General features: G+C 41.4%; 3 protein-coding genes across 4 annotated transcripts; 1 reads left to right on the top strand and 2 right to left on the bottom strand.

Annotated features, from left to right (window-relative positions):
- Positions 1-1118: 1118 nt before the first annotated feature.
- Positions 1119-1914, bottom strand: LOC108133329 (uncharacterized). The gene has a single exon (XM_017253187.3). The coding sequence runs from the start codon at positions 1785-1787 to the stop codon at positions 1119-1121; it is 669 nt and encodes a 222-aa protein (XP_017108676.1). The 5' UTR covers positions 1788-1914.
- A 1386-nt stretch (positions 1915-3300) lies between these two features.
- On the bottom strand, positions 3301-10684 carry Tep4 (Thioester-containing protein 4). Of its 2 annotated transcripts, XM_043211500.2 has the most exons (8): positions 10508-10684; positions 9500-9569; positions 7399-8127; positions 6911-7337; positions 6497-6840; positions 5882-6435; positions 3677-5811; positions 3301-3614 (listed from the first exon to the last, which is right to left on the bottom strand). In XM_043211500.2, exons 2-8 carry the CDS (start codon positions 9520-9522, stop codon positions 3375-3377), a joined length of 4452 nt encoding a protein of 1483 aa, XP_043067435.2. In that variant the 5' UTR covers positions 9523-9569; positions 10508-10684; the 3' UTR covers positions 3301-3374. The 2 variants fall into 2 exon arrangements, with proteins under 2 accessions (XP_043067435.2, XP_017108781.3); XM_017253292.3 differs by lacking the exon at positions 10508-10684 and having other exon boundaries at positions 9500-9732.
- A 1161-nt stretch (positions 10685-11845) lies between these two features.
- LOC108133385 (uncharacterized) lies at positions 11846-13678 on the top strand. Its single transcript, XM_017253294.3, has 3 exons — positions 11846-12314; positions 12895-13117; positions 13184-13678. The coding sequence occupies exons 1-3, from the start codon at positions 12087-12089 to the stop codon at positions 13513-13515; spliced, it is 783 nt and encodes a 260-aa protein (XP_017108783.2). The 5' UTR covers positions 11846-12086; the 3' UTR covers positions 13516-13678.
- Positions 13679-13698: the final 20 nt, after the last annotated feature.

Raw genomic sequence — 13698 nt, forward strand, 5'->3', positions numbered from 1 at the left:
GAAATCCGCTCTGGGGCCTGCTGGGGCCTGTCGGAAGAAATTTTCGCGTCCATTTTCGTTGTATGAAATGGGTTGTCTATATGCTGTATGGTTAGTGGTGCGACTGACTGGATTTCCTGCAAAGTCATTTTCGCACACGCCGCTCTTGACCACAAAATGATTTAACGTTTTATTTGCCTATGCCTATTCATTTCGGTTACGTCCTGGAGAAGCTATTGAAGTGCAAGCCATATCGCCGCAGAAAACGCCAAACCGCAATTGGACCTTCGGCGATTTGAATTTTCGATAGCGGGCTGGCAATGATCAGTTTGCACTTATCAACACTGACATGACTCATCTTCCCTGCAACAGCTTTTCAGTGTTGGCATTTTAGCTTTTGACTTCTTTTTACATTGATACTTTTTACACTTTACTTACGTGTAAGTAAAAATAAAAGTTTATAACGTTGGCTTATTTTTGACAGGCTTATTTTCAGTCTATAGATGCAATTAGTGTTTCATATTTTGGGAGCAAATGTTGTTGGTAATTATGTACAAATTTTCAACAAAAAAAATTTGTTCTGAAGAATGACGCTTACGTTATTTTTGTAAATAGGGCTCGATATTGTTTAATAGCTTGCAGTCAGTGACTTACCTAATAACTTTAAAATATATTGTTTAATTGTCATATAAAACCGTTAAAATGGTTTCATTGGCAAGTATGCATAGCTTTTTATTAATGATTTGACAAAAAAAAACCTCTTGGTTTCAATTGGTACATATTTTGGTTTTCAATAGCTTTTTTGAAAGAGCAAAATGACTCGTCACAAAAAAATACATGCAAGTATATACATATGTATACATTGACAAAACCCATTTTGTTACAAAGGTACAAAATTAAAATTGAACATTAAATTTCATCAATTAGTCATTTTTAATTACTTTTTTTAAATAACTAGTAACTAGTATTTCACCAAAATTGGTAAGATAAAACAAAAACATTTCTCTTTTAAATGTTAATAATATCATGTTTTTTTTATTAAATCGTTTTTTGTTTTTGTATTTATATTAATCTTATTTAGTTTTGTACAAATTCATTAAATAATAAATAGTCTTAATTTCTAGTCTATTTATATTCAACTAACTAGCCAAGCTCCCGAATTTTTGGTACAGGGATTTCATGGCTCCTATGCTTGTCAGGACCATGGCCACCATGGTGACGACCTGCATGAGGATTACAAAGTCCTGGCCTTGGCCACGGAAAATTCCAGTTTGGGTGTATCCGTAGAACTGAGCCATCATTGCGATCACAAATGCGGCAAAGCTCAGGACGACATGGAAGGTTTTGTTGATCAGTGGGGAAACCACCCGGTTTATGGACCTCGCCAGCACCGCTGCCAGTCCACTTAGCAGGGAAATCAGACACAGGATGAAGGCGGCGAAGCCCAGACGGGCATGTAGTGTCACACTGACCGACCAATCGTCCCGAATCAGTTGAATGAGGCATCCGGCTACGCCCATGCCGCCGCCGAGCACTTGGAGCACCACATGGAATGCTGTCTTATATTTGCGGGAGTAGCGCAGGGTTAGCCAGCTGCCATCGTAGAAACACATCATGCCCTCGGCCATCAGGAACACAAATCCGAATGTAACCAGCCAAGCGTGGAGGCGAATGCCGGCGAGGTCCTGGCGAAGGCAGGTCCAACTAACCCAAATGGTCACGAATCCGATGCACAGCTGGTTGATCACGTACAGACCGGATTCGATGTGCTGCACCACGGAGGTGGATTCGGATTTTCCTGCAGTCATTTTATTTTTTATATTTATTTCAGTTGGCTTATATTTTATTTACTAAGATTTTATCACAATATTTTTTTTTTGGGATTTTAAAAATCACTTTATACTTTCAAAGGATAATTTTAAGGCACTACTAAATGTGATTTTTGATGGATTGCACTCTATAGTTCATTTATTAAGTTCTATTAAATTATCCTGGAAATTATTTGGAGCTTTGCCAGGCTTTGAAACATTCCGAGCCACCTTGCACCAAGTGTTACAGCCACCATCGCCAGCAAGGTTTTTATTGCCATTGAGTACCCTAAGACTTCACTTGGCTGCCAGAATATAATGTTTGTTATCGGTTTATCAGCCACGTTTCCGCAAATTTCATTTTTAATGCATTCGACTCAAAGGATTATACTATATAATTGAGTGGTGGTTCACGTTCGCATTATCATATGTTAAACGATTCAATGAAATGACATCTTATCGACATCCATGCATCCACTCATATGTACATATGTTTGTAAGTTTTTGGAATGGAGGAGGGATTACCGCAGCTTTTGCGGCTGTCTTATGCGCCGGGGCGCACGTTGGCCATTCCCCGAAAATGTCCAGAGCCGGGGTCTAAATTTAGAGGCGTTATTAATATTAATTAGGTTCTTGGCTGTCGAGTGACCCTCCACTTTGCTCCACTTATTGATACCTAATACACTTGTATTTCATGCCTGAACAACCTTATCAAAATGCAAAATCGCACGTACCAAGATAAAGTTAACCGGACATACGCCAGTAATATACTTATATATATACAAAAATACATATTTATAAGTATGTTTATACCCGGTACTAGTAGAAACAAAGGGTATATTGTGTTAGTTAACAGCGATATGATGTCCGCCCCTTTAAGTATACTACGTATTTTTTTGCAGACAAGTTTGAACTCCTATGGAATTCAGGCCGAAATATTTTGCTCCAAATTATTCTCAAGGTAGGATGTACTATAAGAAAGAGAACTACCGGGTATCATATAGTCGAGAGAGATTCTCCTCCCTCCAACTTATCAAGGCAGACGCCTTTTGCGGGATTTGTCAAGCAGTAATAGAATTTTACAATTTGTTGGCACTTGTTTGCGGCGAGATAAGTAATTTTTTAATGGAATAAACTTGTTTAATGTTTACCAATATCGTGAATGTGCAGATTATTATCTGCCATCTGACATTGAACCCGATTAGCCTCAATTGCTTTCTTGAACAATGACTATTAAAAGGCTCAATTCTTTGGTTCCCATGCCCAGATTGATATGCATGGATTGATTTACTAGACTTGGTACTTCAACTCTCGTGACTTGCTGAAAGTGGGGGAATGCATGATATTTTGGGATGTCTGCCGATTAGTAATACTCGGTACTCGAAAAGGGGAGGGTATGATGTATTTGGGAGGAGGTATGATTGGAAGTATAAATATTTTATAATTAGGCAATATTACATCATATAATAATGTTCCCTCAGATCTATCCCAAATGAAACAAATGCTAAGAATATATATTACAATTAGATAATTTTATTTTTCGTTTAGAAGGCCATAATTAATTAATTAGTTTTGGTTAATCTTAGTTTAGCACTTGCTCTTGCACTCGGCATCGTCGCAAATGTCGCACAGCTTCGAATCGATCGAGTAATATTCGGTGGCCTTCTTGTTGGTATCGTAATAGTCGTAAAGGACTACCGAGGATGGTTTCTGATTGGCCACAGCATGGGTCTTAAAGGCCTCGATCGGAATGCACTTCTTCTGGTTCTTTTCCAGGTTCTCGAAGTAGACCACAACTACAGAGTCTCCATTTTTGGTTTCCACGAGCTGAAAGGAAAGTGGAACGTTATTGCTTCATCCTGTAATCGAATGGTTTTGGTATAACTTACCCTCACTCGCTCGATCTCGCGGATTTCCTTGAAGCTTTCCTCGTCAGCAGTGTAGCCTGATGGCAGAGACACCTCCAGAATGGCCATGTTAGAGGTCTTTTCCTTACCTTCCTCAACAAAGTCCACGCACACGGCCAGGTCCAGTTTGGCCGGCGTGGTCTCGGGCTGCACAACAGTCTCCACCTTGAAACTGGGTTTGGGATCCTTTTCCACAATGTTGTATTGGTAGCTGATCTGGACGAGAGCAGCGCCGGTTCCCTTAGCTTCAAACTCCAGCGACTTGGTGCCCTGAGGGAACTCAACGGTCTGGAGCAGGAGATCGTTCTCATCTGATGTATTCAGCTTTTCAGTCTTTTCGCGTTTTCCCTTGTTGGCCACGGTGACCTCCCACTTGGATGCCTCGTAGCCAGATGTCTCGGCGAACTTGATGAGGGCCGTGAGACCGACGACTGTGTCTTGACTGGAGGCGAAGCCACCGAAGCTGTTTCGCTGGGCAACTAGCCAGCGGATTGTGTTCACCACCGTGTCGTCCGTCACCTTCTCACCAGATTCGAGGAGGGAAAGCAGAGCATAGGAAGTGATCTCCACATCGTTGCTCCACACCCAACACCACCAGCGCCCGCAACCATTGGTAGCACGCAATTTATCGAGGTCCTCCGTCCACCAGGTGCGGTCATCTTCCTTCTGAGCCAGGGACTTGAGGTTTTCCACCTCCTTAGCGGCGTTTGGGGCCTTGGCCTTCTGCAAAGCGTAGACGGCAATGGCCTTGGGCAGTATCGTCTCGGATTCCGCCGTGTTAGCAGCTAGGTATGCTACGGCTTTGTCGATGGCTTCCTGATGGGCTTCCGGTTTCTCCAGTTCGAGCAGTGCCAGAAGGGAGTTGGCTGTGAGAGTCAGACTTGAGCGCTGAGAGCCATAGAAGTACTCGCCATCCTCGGTGAAGCTGCCATTCTCGGCCTGACGACTTAGGAGGAAGCTGTAACCCTTCTCCAAAATCTGCTCATCCACATCCACGATATTCTTGATCTTGCTAAAGGACTTGAGGACGTAGGCCGTGAGCCAGGTGGATCCGTTGCGTTCGGGATCCTCTGGCCTCCATTTGTGAGGTCCAAAGGAACTGAAGCTGCCGTCATCGTGGCGGTAGTGCAGCATATTTTGGTAACCCTCCTGCAGGTTCCTCTTGATACGCGTTTCCAAAGCGGGGGTAAGTTTTTTGATGCTCTTCAGGTAGTCCCTGACCAGATAGTTTGGCACCAGCTTGGACATGGTCTGCTCGCCGCATCCACTAGGCAGGCGCAGCAGACTCTCAAGGTTCTTCACCACGGGGCCGAGCAGATCGCCAACTAGTCCGAACTCGACGCGCTCAGAATCGGGAACAATGTCCTCCGGCACCTCCAGCTCGAAATTGGTTTTAAACTCTCCGGTGTCCTTCAGGTTGATGAAGAAAGCCCTATTCTGGTACTTGGTGATGCCCTCCGGGATCACCTTCAGCGACCTGTGTACAGCATCGCCGGCCAGCGGCGAAATAGCTGAGAACTTGAGTAGAATATTGCCGATGACCTTCGGGCGAATCAGGAAGTTGGCGCCCGCTGCTTTGTTGGATCCAACTCGAATGTTCTGAGAGCGCTTCTGGTCACCGATTACTTCATTGGAGGCATCCACAAAGTCGTACTCGTCGTCTAGGTTTTCCAGGGTTAGCTCTACGTCCAGCTGCTTGGGCAGGTAGTTGAAGACCAGAGCAGGCACACTGATCACCTCGCCCCTTTTCACGGAATACGGCAGTCGGACAGACACGAAGAAAGGCTGGAAGGTCCTGATGTTCACCTTGTCGTCGGTGACGCCCAAGCCCTTCTCCGGATGCAGCGAGAAACCAGTGACCACCCAGTTGGTGATTGTGTCCGGAATGGTCTTCACCCACTTGAAAACCTCCTCTTGAGTGCTCTCAATATCGGCGAAGATCCAAGTCTCGGCAAAGTTCTTGCGCACGGTAGGAGTTGCCGCGGCACTTTCAGCGGAAAATCCGACCGCTTGAGGGGCAGCTGCACCCAGTGTAGCAGTTGTGGTTTGTAGGACGGCATCGTTGGCCACTGCCGTTTTTCTCATTGCGAAATTGACTCCACCAAAACCAGCAGCTTCTGTAATATTGGTAAAATGAAAGAAATTTAATAAGGTTACCCTGAGAAACTTATATTTTGTAAGACTTACGGGGATAAGCCACAGGCGCAGTACGGTTATAGAAGAAGTTGGCATTTGTCAGTGTCACCACGCCGCTGCGTTCTCCGGGAAAGTAAGAGTAACCTCCCTGCCATGGGGTCGATGTGTCATAGCCATTTAGACGCCAATTAAAGGAGTCCTTGTTCAGGTCGTTGTTGCTTCCCAAAAGGAGCACGCTCTGATCCACGGCCAACAGGCCGACGAATGACTTGGCTGGAGTCTTGATTTCCAGCTCCACATCGGCTCCAGGCTTCACCTCCTCAGGTCCTTTAATTTCGATAGTATTCTGCAGCTCCACCTCCACGCTGAACGTCTCCTCGGCATAGCGGAACTCGCCGGTTTCGTCCACATAGTAGAAGTAGATACGACCATTCGGCGCGGTCAGGAAAGTTGGCTTCAAAGTGATATTGTAAACATTTTGGGGTTCCGAAAGCTCCACGCGCTTGGTCTCCAGGATGTTTCCACGTCCGACAATGTTATAGACAAAGTATTTGAGTGGCCGACTGGAGTTCAACGTCACCTGGTATTCCTTTCCGATCTTCAGGCTGGAAACGAGTTAGGGTGATGTTTACTAACGTGTACGAGGCTTTTCAAACAGTTACTTACTTCCAGGTATCTTTGGGCCTTTGCACCTGAGCTTTGAACCACTCCTTCTCCTTTTCCTCTTCGTCATCGGGCTTATCCAGCTTCTTGGGCTCCCTGTAGGGGTAGGTGGTGTAGAGCTCACGCTTCTCATCTACAAACTCTAGTTCAATAGCGTAATAGCGGGTGTAGTTCTCCATGTCGGGCAGGTCTGGGAGATTGACCTTGAAATTGGCCAGACTCGATTCATTCAGATGGCTCTCAAATACGAGCGTCTTCTTTTCGATCTTAGGCAGCTCCGGCACCTTTTCCTCTACACCGTGGTGATACCATCCATAGTTTCGTCGGATTCCCTCCGTGAACTTAGCCTGCAATTAAAAGTGCAGATTAGAAACCTATGATTCCCGGCTAACAAGGTTATCACCAATTATGACTTACCTTCACCACCGACTTGGTGTCTGTCAAAAGAGTCCCATCGACCAAGGTTATCTTGAAGGTTATCTCGTATTCCTTGTCCGGCTTAAACGAAAAGCAGCTGGAGTAGTCTACGCAGGACATTTCGTAGCGGTAAGGGTACAGTTGAACACCGGCGGTTTCGTTGAGCTTCACGCCAGTGAAGTCTTCCTCGAGGGTGGCCGTAATTGTGGCGTAGGACGAGGATGTTTTGTACGGCAAGTAGCTGGCAAACTCCTTGAGATCCAGGCTCAGTTTGGCCTTGCCGCCGACCATGTCGGTGGTTCCAATCACCGAGTGCCCCGGGAAGTCTTTGCGTTCGGTCTTGCCATTAATATTCTCCCAAGTGCTCGTGTCGTCCAAGTGAACATTGACCAAAACCTTGCCATTCACGGGTTTCCCATAGGTATAACTTAAAGAGAAAATTAAATTATTAAATAGAAATTAAGTACAAAGAGTTAATGAGCACTTACTTAGCCTTCAAGACCAAATTAAGTTCGCCATCCCGAACAGAAACCTGTTGGTTGGCTTCCATGTTCACAGAGTACTTCGGCAGGACATACTTCTCCACCTCGAAGTTAACCCGCTCATCGGAGCGACGCCAGAAATGTCCAAAACCACCAAAGGGTCTCGGAAAGATTCCGCCACCACTGCTCGACTGCTGTTCACTATTTTGGACTTGGAGGGACCACGAACCCAAGGTCGCGAACTCGGAGAGCTCAAATTTGCCAGTGTACACTCCACCAGTGGTCTTAATGTGCTTCTCCTGCTTAATCCTATTACGCTTGGAGTCCTCGAACCAGACCACCACTTCGTCCGAAGCGGATTCAGGCAGCAGGTTCTCGTTCAGAAAGATCACACGGTAGTTGATTGTATCACCGGGCTTGTACTTTCCCTTATCCGTCTGGATTTTGATGTAAGGCTTGAAGTCTTCATAGTTGAGCTTTGTTGAGTTCTTGAAGTCCAAGCCCTTGATGCCCTCAGCCGTTAGGTTATAGTCACCCGACTTCAGGGGCGGCAAATGGAAGGATATCTGCTTGAACTCATCGGAGTTGGCCAACTCCACGGTCTGAGTCTCATTGTAGGACGGGCCTGTGATTCCAATTTTCAGGGTGACCGGCTCCTTGGTCTGATGAACGGCAACGGACACGTTGTAGTCGCGGTGGGAGTGGATGGTTCCGGGACCCACAATGGTGTATTTGCTGCAATTAAATTTTTTATTAATAGGACCATTATTTTCAAGTGTACTTTTATATTCATATATGTATGTGTGTCATCTAACGAGGCTTCAACAAAATTTAAATGCTTTTTGCTAATCAGCATTGTTATTCTTTCGAAATCCCCCCGGCTATAAACTATGAAATCTTTTTAGCCGCCTTTAACCTTACATCATTATCAATTCTCCCAAAAAGTCATAAAATTCTGGTGACATTTTTTGACTTTTGATTTTTTTTTTAATATGTATACATGAATTTTTAATAGACTCGGGAGATAACGGTGAAAAGATCGAAAACATGGCCTGCATTAGAAAATTTCAAAACCGCCCTAGAATTGCTTTAATTCGGGATGTAATTTTTTTAGCATTTTAAGTTTTCAGGCACGTAGAATATTTATTTTACAATCATTCATTTGTAGAATTTTATGGACTATTTTTTTTCGCTTCCATACAATAATTTACAATAAACTCTTGTTTAGAATGGAAACTTTCCCGCTTTAAACTTTTAAATTGTATTCAATCTTCGAGCTTTATAGTTTTCGTAATTAGTGACAATTACACATAGAAATGTTCAATGGTGTCACAGATTAATGAGCTATTCATAAAAAATTAACAACAAGCTCAATTAAGCCTGACGTGTGTATTTTTTAAACAGAAAAAATGATTATCTGTAAAAATGGATAACTTCGAAAGTCAATTAGCATCACAGGTAGAATTTAGAAATAAACAAAAATCAAATATTGCACTGTTGAGAATCTATCGAGATGTTGAGTTTAACGATATACATGTATGTATGTGGGTATTTAATATTAAAAATTTTGTATTACCTGGCACGTACATATGTATGTATAATTTATATATATTTTTAATTTAGTTTGACTTTTCAAGGGCAAAAATATAAGGATTTCATACAGAGCTAAAAAAACATGTATATTAAAACTACCTTGAATAATTAAAAAACACGGTCTATATAAATGCATAAATTAAAAAGATAATTCATTACATCTATACGGCTAAACTCAGAAAAATAGTCCTAACTTTGCATCTTTTTATAATATACATATATATAATATATAATATTATAAAATATATATAATACGTATATTTGAATATGTATGAATATTAAATTACAACCCCTTGGAAATCAATTATAATGTAGTTTTTGCATAAATTTATGTAAATATATAAGAAATTTTAACATACAAAAGTTGAAAAAATGTAATTATTTATTTATTATATTAAACGTTATTTTATCACTTAATCATGTTATTTTCGTATATTGATTCTATTATTTCAGCCAACGCTGTGTGATTCGTTGGATCATTTAACACATTTTATTATATAGTAGCTCCACTTACCCCTCAGCCTTTACCGGTTCCATGGTCTGCAGAAGTGCCAGAGTCGCACAAACAGTGATCGCAAAAGCGTCTGCGCGACGCATTTTGTGTGCGTGTGATGATCCGAATCGATGAAAAAAAATAAAATAAAACCAAATTAGTACACCTGGGACGGTTTAAAATGTTGCGGAAAACTATTTCCAAGCCGCCACAACCGATGGGGCTCCAAGCTGGGCTCAGACTGGTTCAGTCCGACGGGCTCACGGAATTGTTATAGCACCGACAGCGACAAAAACAAAACCAAAAACAAAAACTAAAAAACCCAAAGCCAGGCCCGCGACGCCGGCATCGGCGGAGACTGAGCCGCGAGTCGTAAAAAACACTGATACTGATAAAATGTATAAGCAAATAATGTAAAGAGAGCTTTGTATATAATCGCGTACAAATATGTACACAAAACTGTGACGAATAGGGCAAGCAAACCAAAACAAAAAGCACAAAAAAGCCGGCAATCGTAATAAAAGATATTGCTAGGCCAGCTCTCTCGTTGAAATCATTTAAAATCGGGTTGGTATAAGATTATTAAATATAAATTAAATGTTTTTTTCAATTTCGGTATCAAGTTATTTCGTTTATGATTAAAACATGATACTTTCAATCTAAAATAGAATCTATTAATTTCAGTCATTGCGATACAAATATTTACGTCATGTCTATAATGGTTCTTAAAAGCTTTGAGTAATTCAAAATTAATGGGCAGGGTCATATCTTGTTAAGAAATTGACTTTAATACATGAAAATAGATATGTATATAGAACACAAGGGAAATGGGTTTTCCCATTAATAATATTTGATGTTTGTCGCCGAACCTGAGTCATGCAAAACTCTAGTTAGTGATTTATTTTGTGGGTTTTTTTGTGCAATAATTAACACTTAATTGTCAGTATATATCATTCTATTCCTAGAAAAGTTTTCCATTTTAATATAAATTGTCTTTTTTGTACTAAAAGTCACACAAGGTCTACGTACATGAGATTAGGGAAATCAGGGAAGTCCACCAAATTCGTTCCAAGAAACACTTTGGGAACTGTTGTTGTTTGTTTTCTAAAGGCTCAAAAAACCCCAATAATTATTAATAAATATTTTTGATTTTTGGTTTGAGTTGGATCTGTTGAACTTGTTGATTAGCTAAAGCTAACTAACTGGTGACTTCTCAGTCGGGAATACTGCTACGAAATGGCTAGCCCATTTATATATCTCGTTTCCCTATTTATGTGTTGGTGCTCTCAGCTGTTTTCGCCAGTATTTTGTTTTTCTCTCCCAGTTCGCCGAAAAGTGACGTCACTTCGCTGTATTTCGTTTGCCTGTGCAAAGAGGCGTATACATAATGTCCAAATGACTAAGAAATGTTTGTATATGAGATTCGGTAAACCTGATTGTTGTTTGGTAGATCCCCTTTTGCTCTCTGTATATATTTTCATACATTTGTATGTATTTTGCCGTAATCTATAGCTGCTCCCGCTTGCTGTATACCCTGTAATTGATGTACTTCGTAAATACATTGGAGACATTCATGTAGGCATGTTCATATTCTTATATTTGTGATCAACAATTGTTAATATGTATATGTATGTATGCTTAATATAAAATTTGATTAAATATTTATGTATTGTATCTTATCTGATGAACACACGAACAGATACATATGATGTTCTAATGGTGTACACAAACACGGTTTGCGGTGTTCTTTATCAAACTCTGCCTATTATTTTTATTTTATTATTGTTATGAAAGGAAATTAACTTCGGGCGTAGCCGACAGTTATATACCCCTTGCCAATCCTAAGTTATAACATACTTAGGGTAAAAAGAAGTAAATAAATACAATATTAAAACACCTTTTGAAAGGGTACACAAATAGTCTTCCTAACAGCAGTTTTTTTTTCTAGGGTGTACCTCAACGCACAATATTTGTTTGAGTCGTATTAAGCTTTTTTTCTTTCTAAAGCTTTCTAATGCAAATGGACGTAGAACAGAAAACTAGAAAGGGATTAAACTACAAAATTAAATAAAATCCACACAATATAGTTGATACTTACATGCACAATATAGGTTCTTTTACTAATGACGATTATTTTAGGATATTGTACCTAAAAATCCCCCAATGTATTACATATTATTTTTAATGAACATGTATTGCACTAATGATTAATTCCGGATATTTGGCTTGGTCAATTACACAAACTGGTTTTAGAATGCTCCAAAAATAACAGTAATCGCAACAATCAGAGTCAGAGCCACCTGTGGGGGGCGCTGCCGCCTTTTTCGCGCCAAGGTAAAACACGTGAACGGGCCGGCCCGAATGCTGAGTCACCTTTCAAAAGCAAAACTGAGCGCCGTGCTCCACTTGATTTGAAAGTGGGATTTTTTTCTTTGCGGAATTCTCCGGAGAGGAGATATCGTTTGCTTTTCCCAGCTGTTTCATGCCGTCAAGCGCCAAACACATTCTAACATTCGTAGCGCGCGGACGCGATCTGTAGGTTCCAGTGGCAGTAAAGTTATCGCCCCAACGTGCGCATCTCACGTAGTAGATAAGAGCAATTCCATAAATGATAATGACGAGTGCCGAACAATTACAAGGCTGTCTGGACGAAGTCTGCGGACTTCCTGATCAGCGGAGTAGTGCCGCCAGCTCCTCCTACGAGGGATTCTACTTTGGCTTCTGTACGCTCGTCTCGCATATTCTGCTGGCCGGGATCACCGGAGCCATTGTCTACAAATGCCTGGTCCTCAAGCTGGTACACACAGCTGGACATGCATTCTACTGCACAATCGCCGTAAGTCGTCTAAAAAATATCCTTGAAGGGTCAATTGTTCCACCTTTCACTCAAAACTTCTGAGATCTTTTCCATCCCCGAACTAAAATCCGATAGATACATGGCCATACATAGATATATATGTAGATAAAAAACCAGAATATATCAGCATATCATTAGTTAACTTTGAGACATTGTTTTGGAAAGATCAAGGAAATGTTTCTCTTTATACCCTTCTGGGGGGTATTGTAAAGCAATAATACTCTACGGCCCAATTGCACAATTGTATAATTTTCAAACATTAAACATGGATTTCGCTGAGGGTCATACTTTAATATTTTGATTCCCATGGATAGTTAGAAAGTCATTTTGAGATTTTAATGATGATTTATATAAATTGTGTAATATATTTGCTTTGGAATCATTTGTTTATTGGCAAAGAATAGTTCTAGCTGAAGAATCTACAGTTGCCCGACCACCTATTGTAATTGTTAAAAAAAAAAAAACAAACTGGTTTGTGTCCCTATCTTGTATACAAATGTACTTATACAGCGTAATAAATCCACTTATTATCAATATTATTCGTAATTCTCATTCACAGTTTGTGTTCTTCATGGGGGAGGCTCTTTTGATCCGGAATAGCAAGTATCTTGAGTCGTGGATAGGGTCTCTAAATCTGAATCGCCTGCACGCCGTTCTTGGGCTGCTGGCCTTTTTCGTCGGGGTAGGAGGAATTGCCATCAAGACACTGCAGAAGCTGGAACGCAAACGTGAAGACCCAAACGCCACGGTTAGGCATTTCAAGAGTAACCACGGGTTTTATGGTGAGTACCTTTTCTACACTACACCCAAACACGATAGCAATTTTATCCTCCGAATTTCACCATCAGGCATAATCGGCTGCGGACTTCTGTTGGGGAGCGTAGTCACTGGCCTACCGTTGTATTTCGTCAATGCGGGCCTCACCTTGAAGCTGATCCATCGGTTCTTTGGTTTGGCCGGATTTCTCGCACTGATGGTTTCGCAAATGTTTGGCTATAACACCGGATTTGGCCGAAGGCAGTGGAAGCCTCAGCACCAGAAGCTTTTCAAGTTCTTCACTTTTATTGCCACTATATTGACGGTTAATTACGAGCTCCGTCGATTTGCCAAAGATGTGATTAGCCTGACAACCAACTATGTGTTTGCATCACAGTCGGCCCATACAAGGGATGATCTGTAAAGGATTTAACTGAATTGAGTAGAGCTACTCAGGGGAAATATCGGTACATTAGAGAATATGTGAGGTTCATATTCCACAAATAAGTATTGTAGGTTTATTAATTGCCAAATAAATACATACATTCGCTGACAAATAGGTGAAGGCACTGAAAACCAAAACAAAACGCAGTCTTATCTAGTCCAA

This window comes from Drosophila bipectinata, chromosome 2L (genome assembly GCF_030179905.1).
Source record: "Drosophila bipectinata strain 14024-0381.07 chromosome 2L, DbipHiC1v2, whole genome shotgun sequence".
NCBI classification, from domain to species: Eukaryota; Metazoa; Arthropoda; class Insecta; order Diptera; family Drosophilidae; genus Drosophila; species Drosophila bipectinata.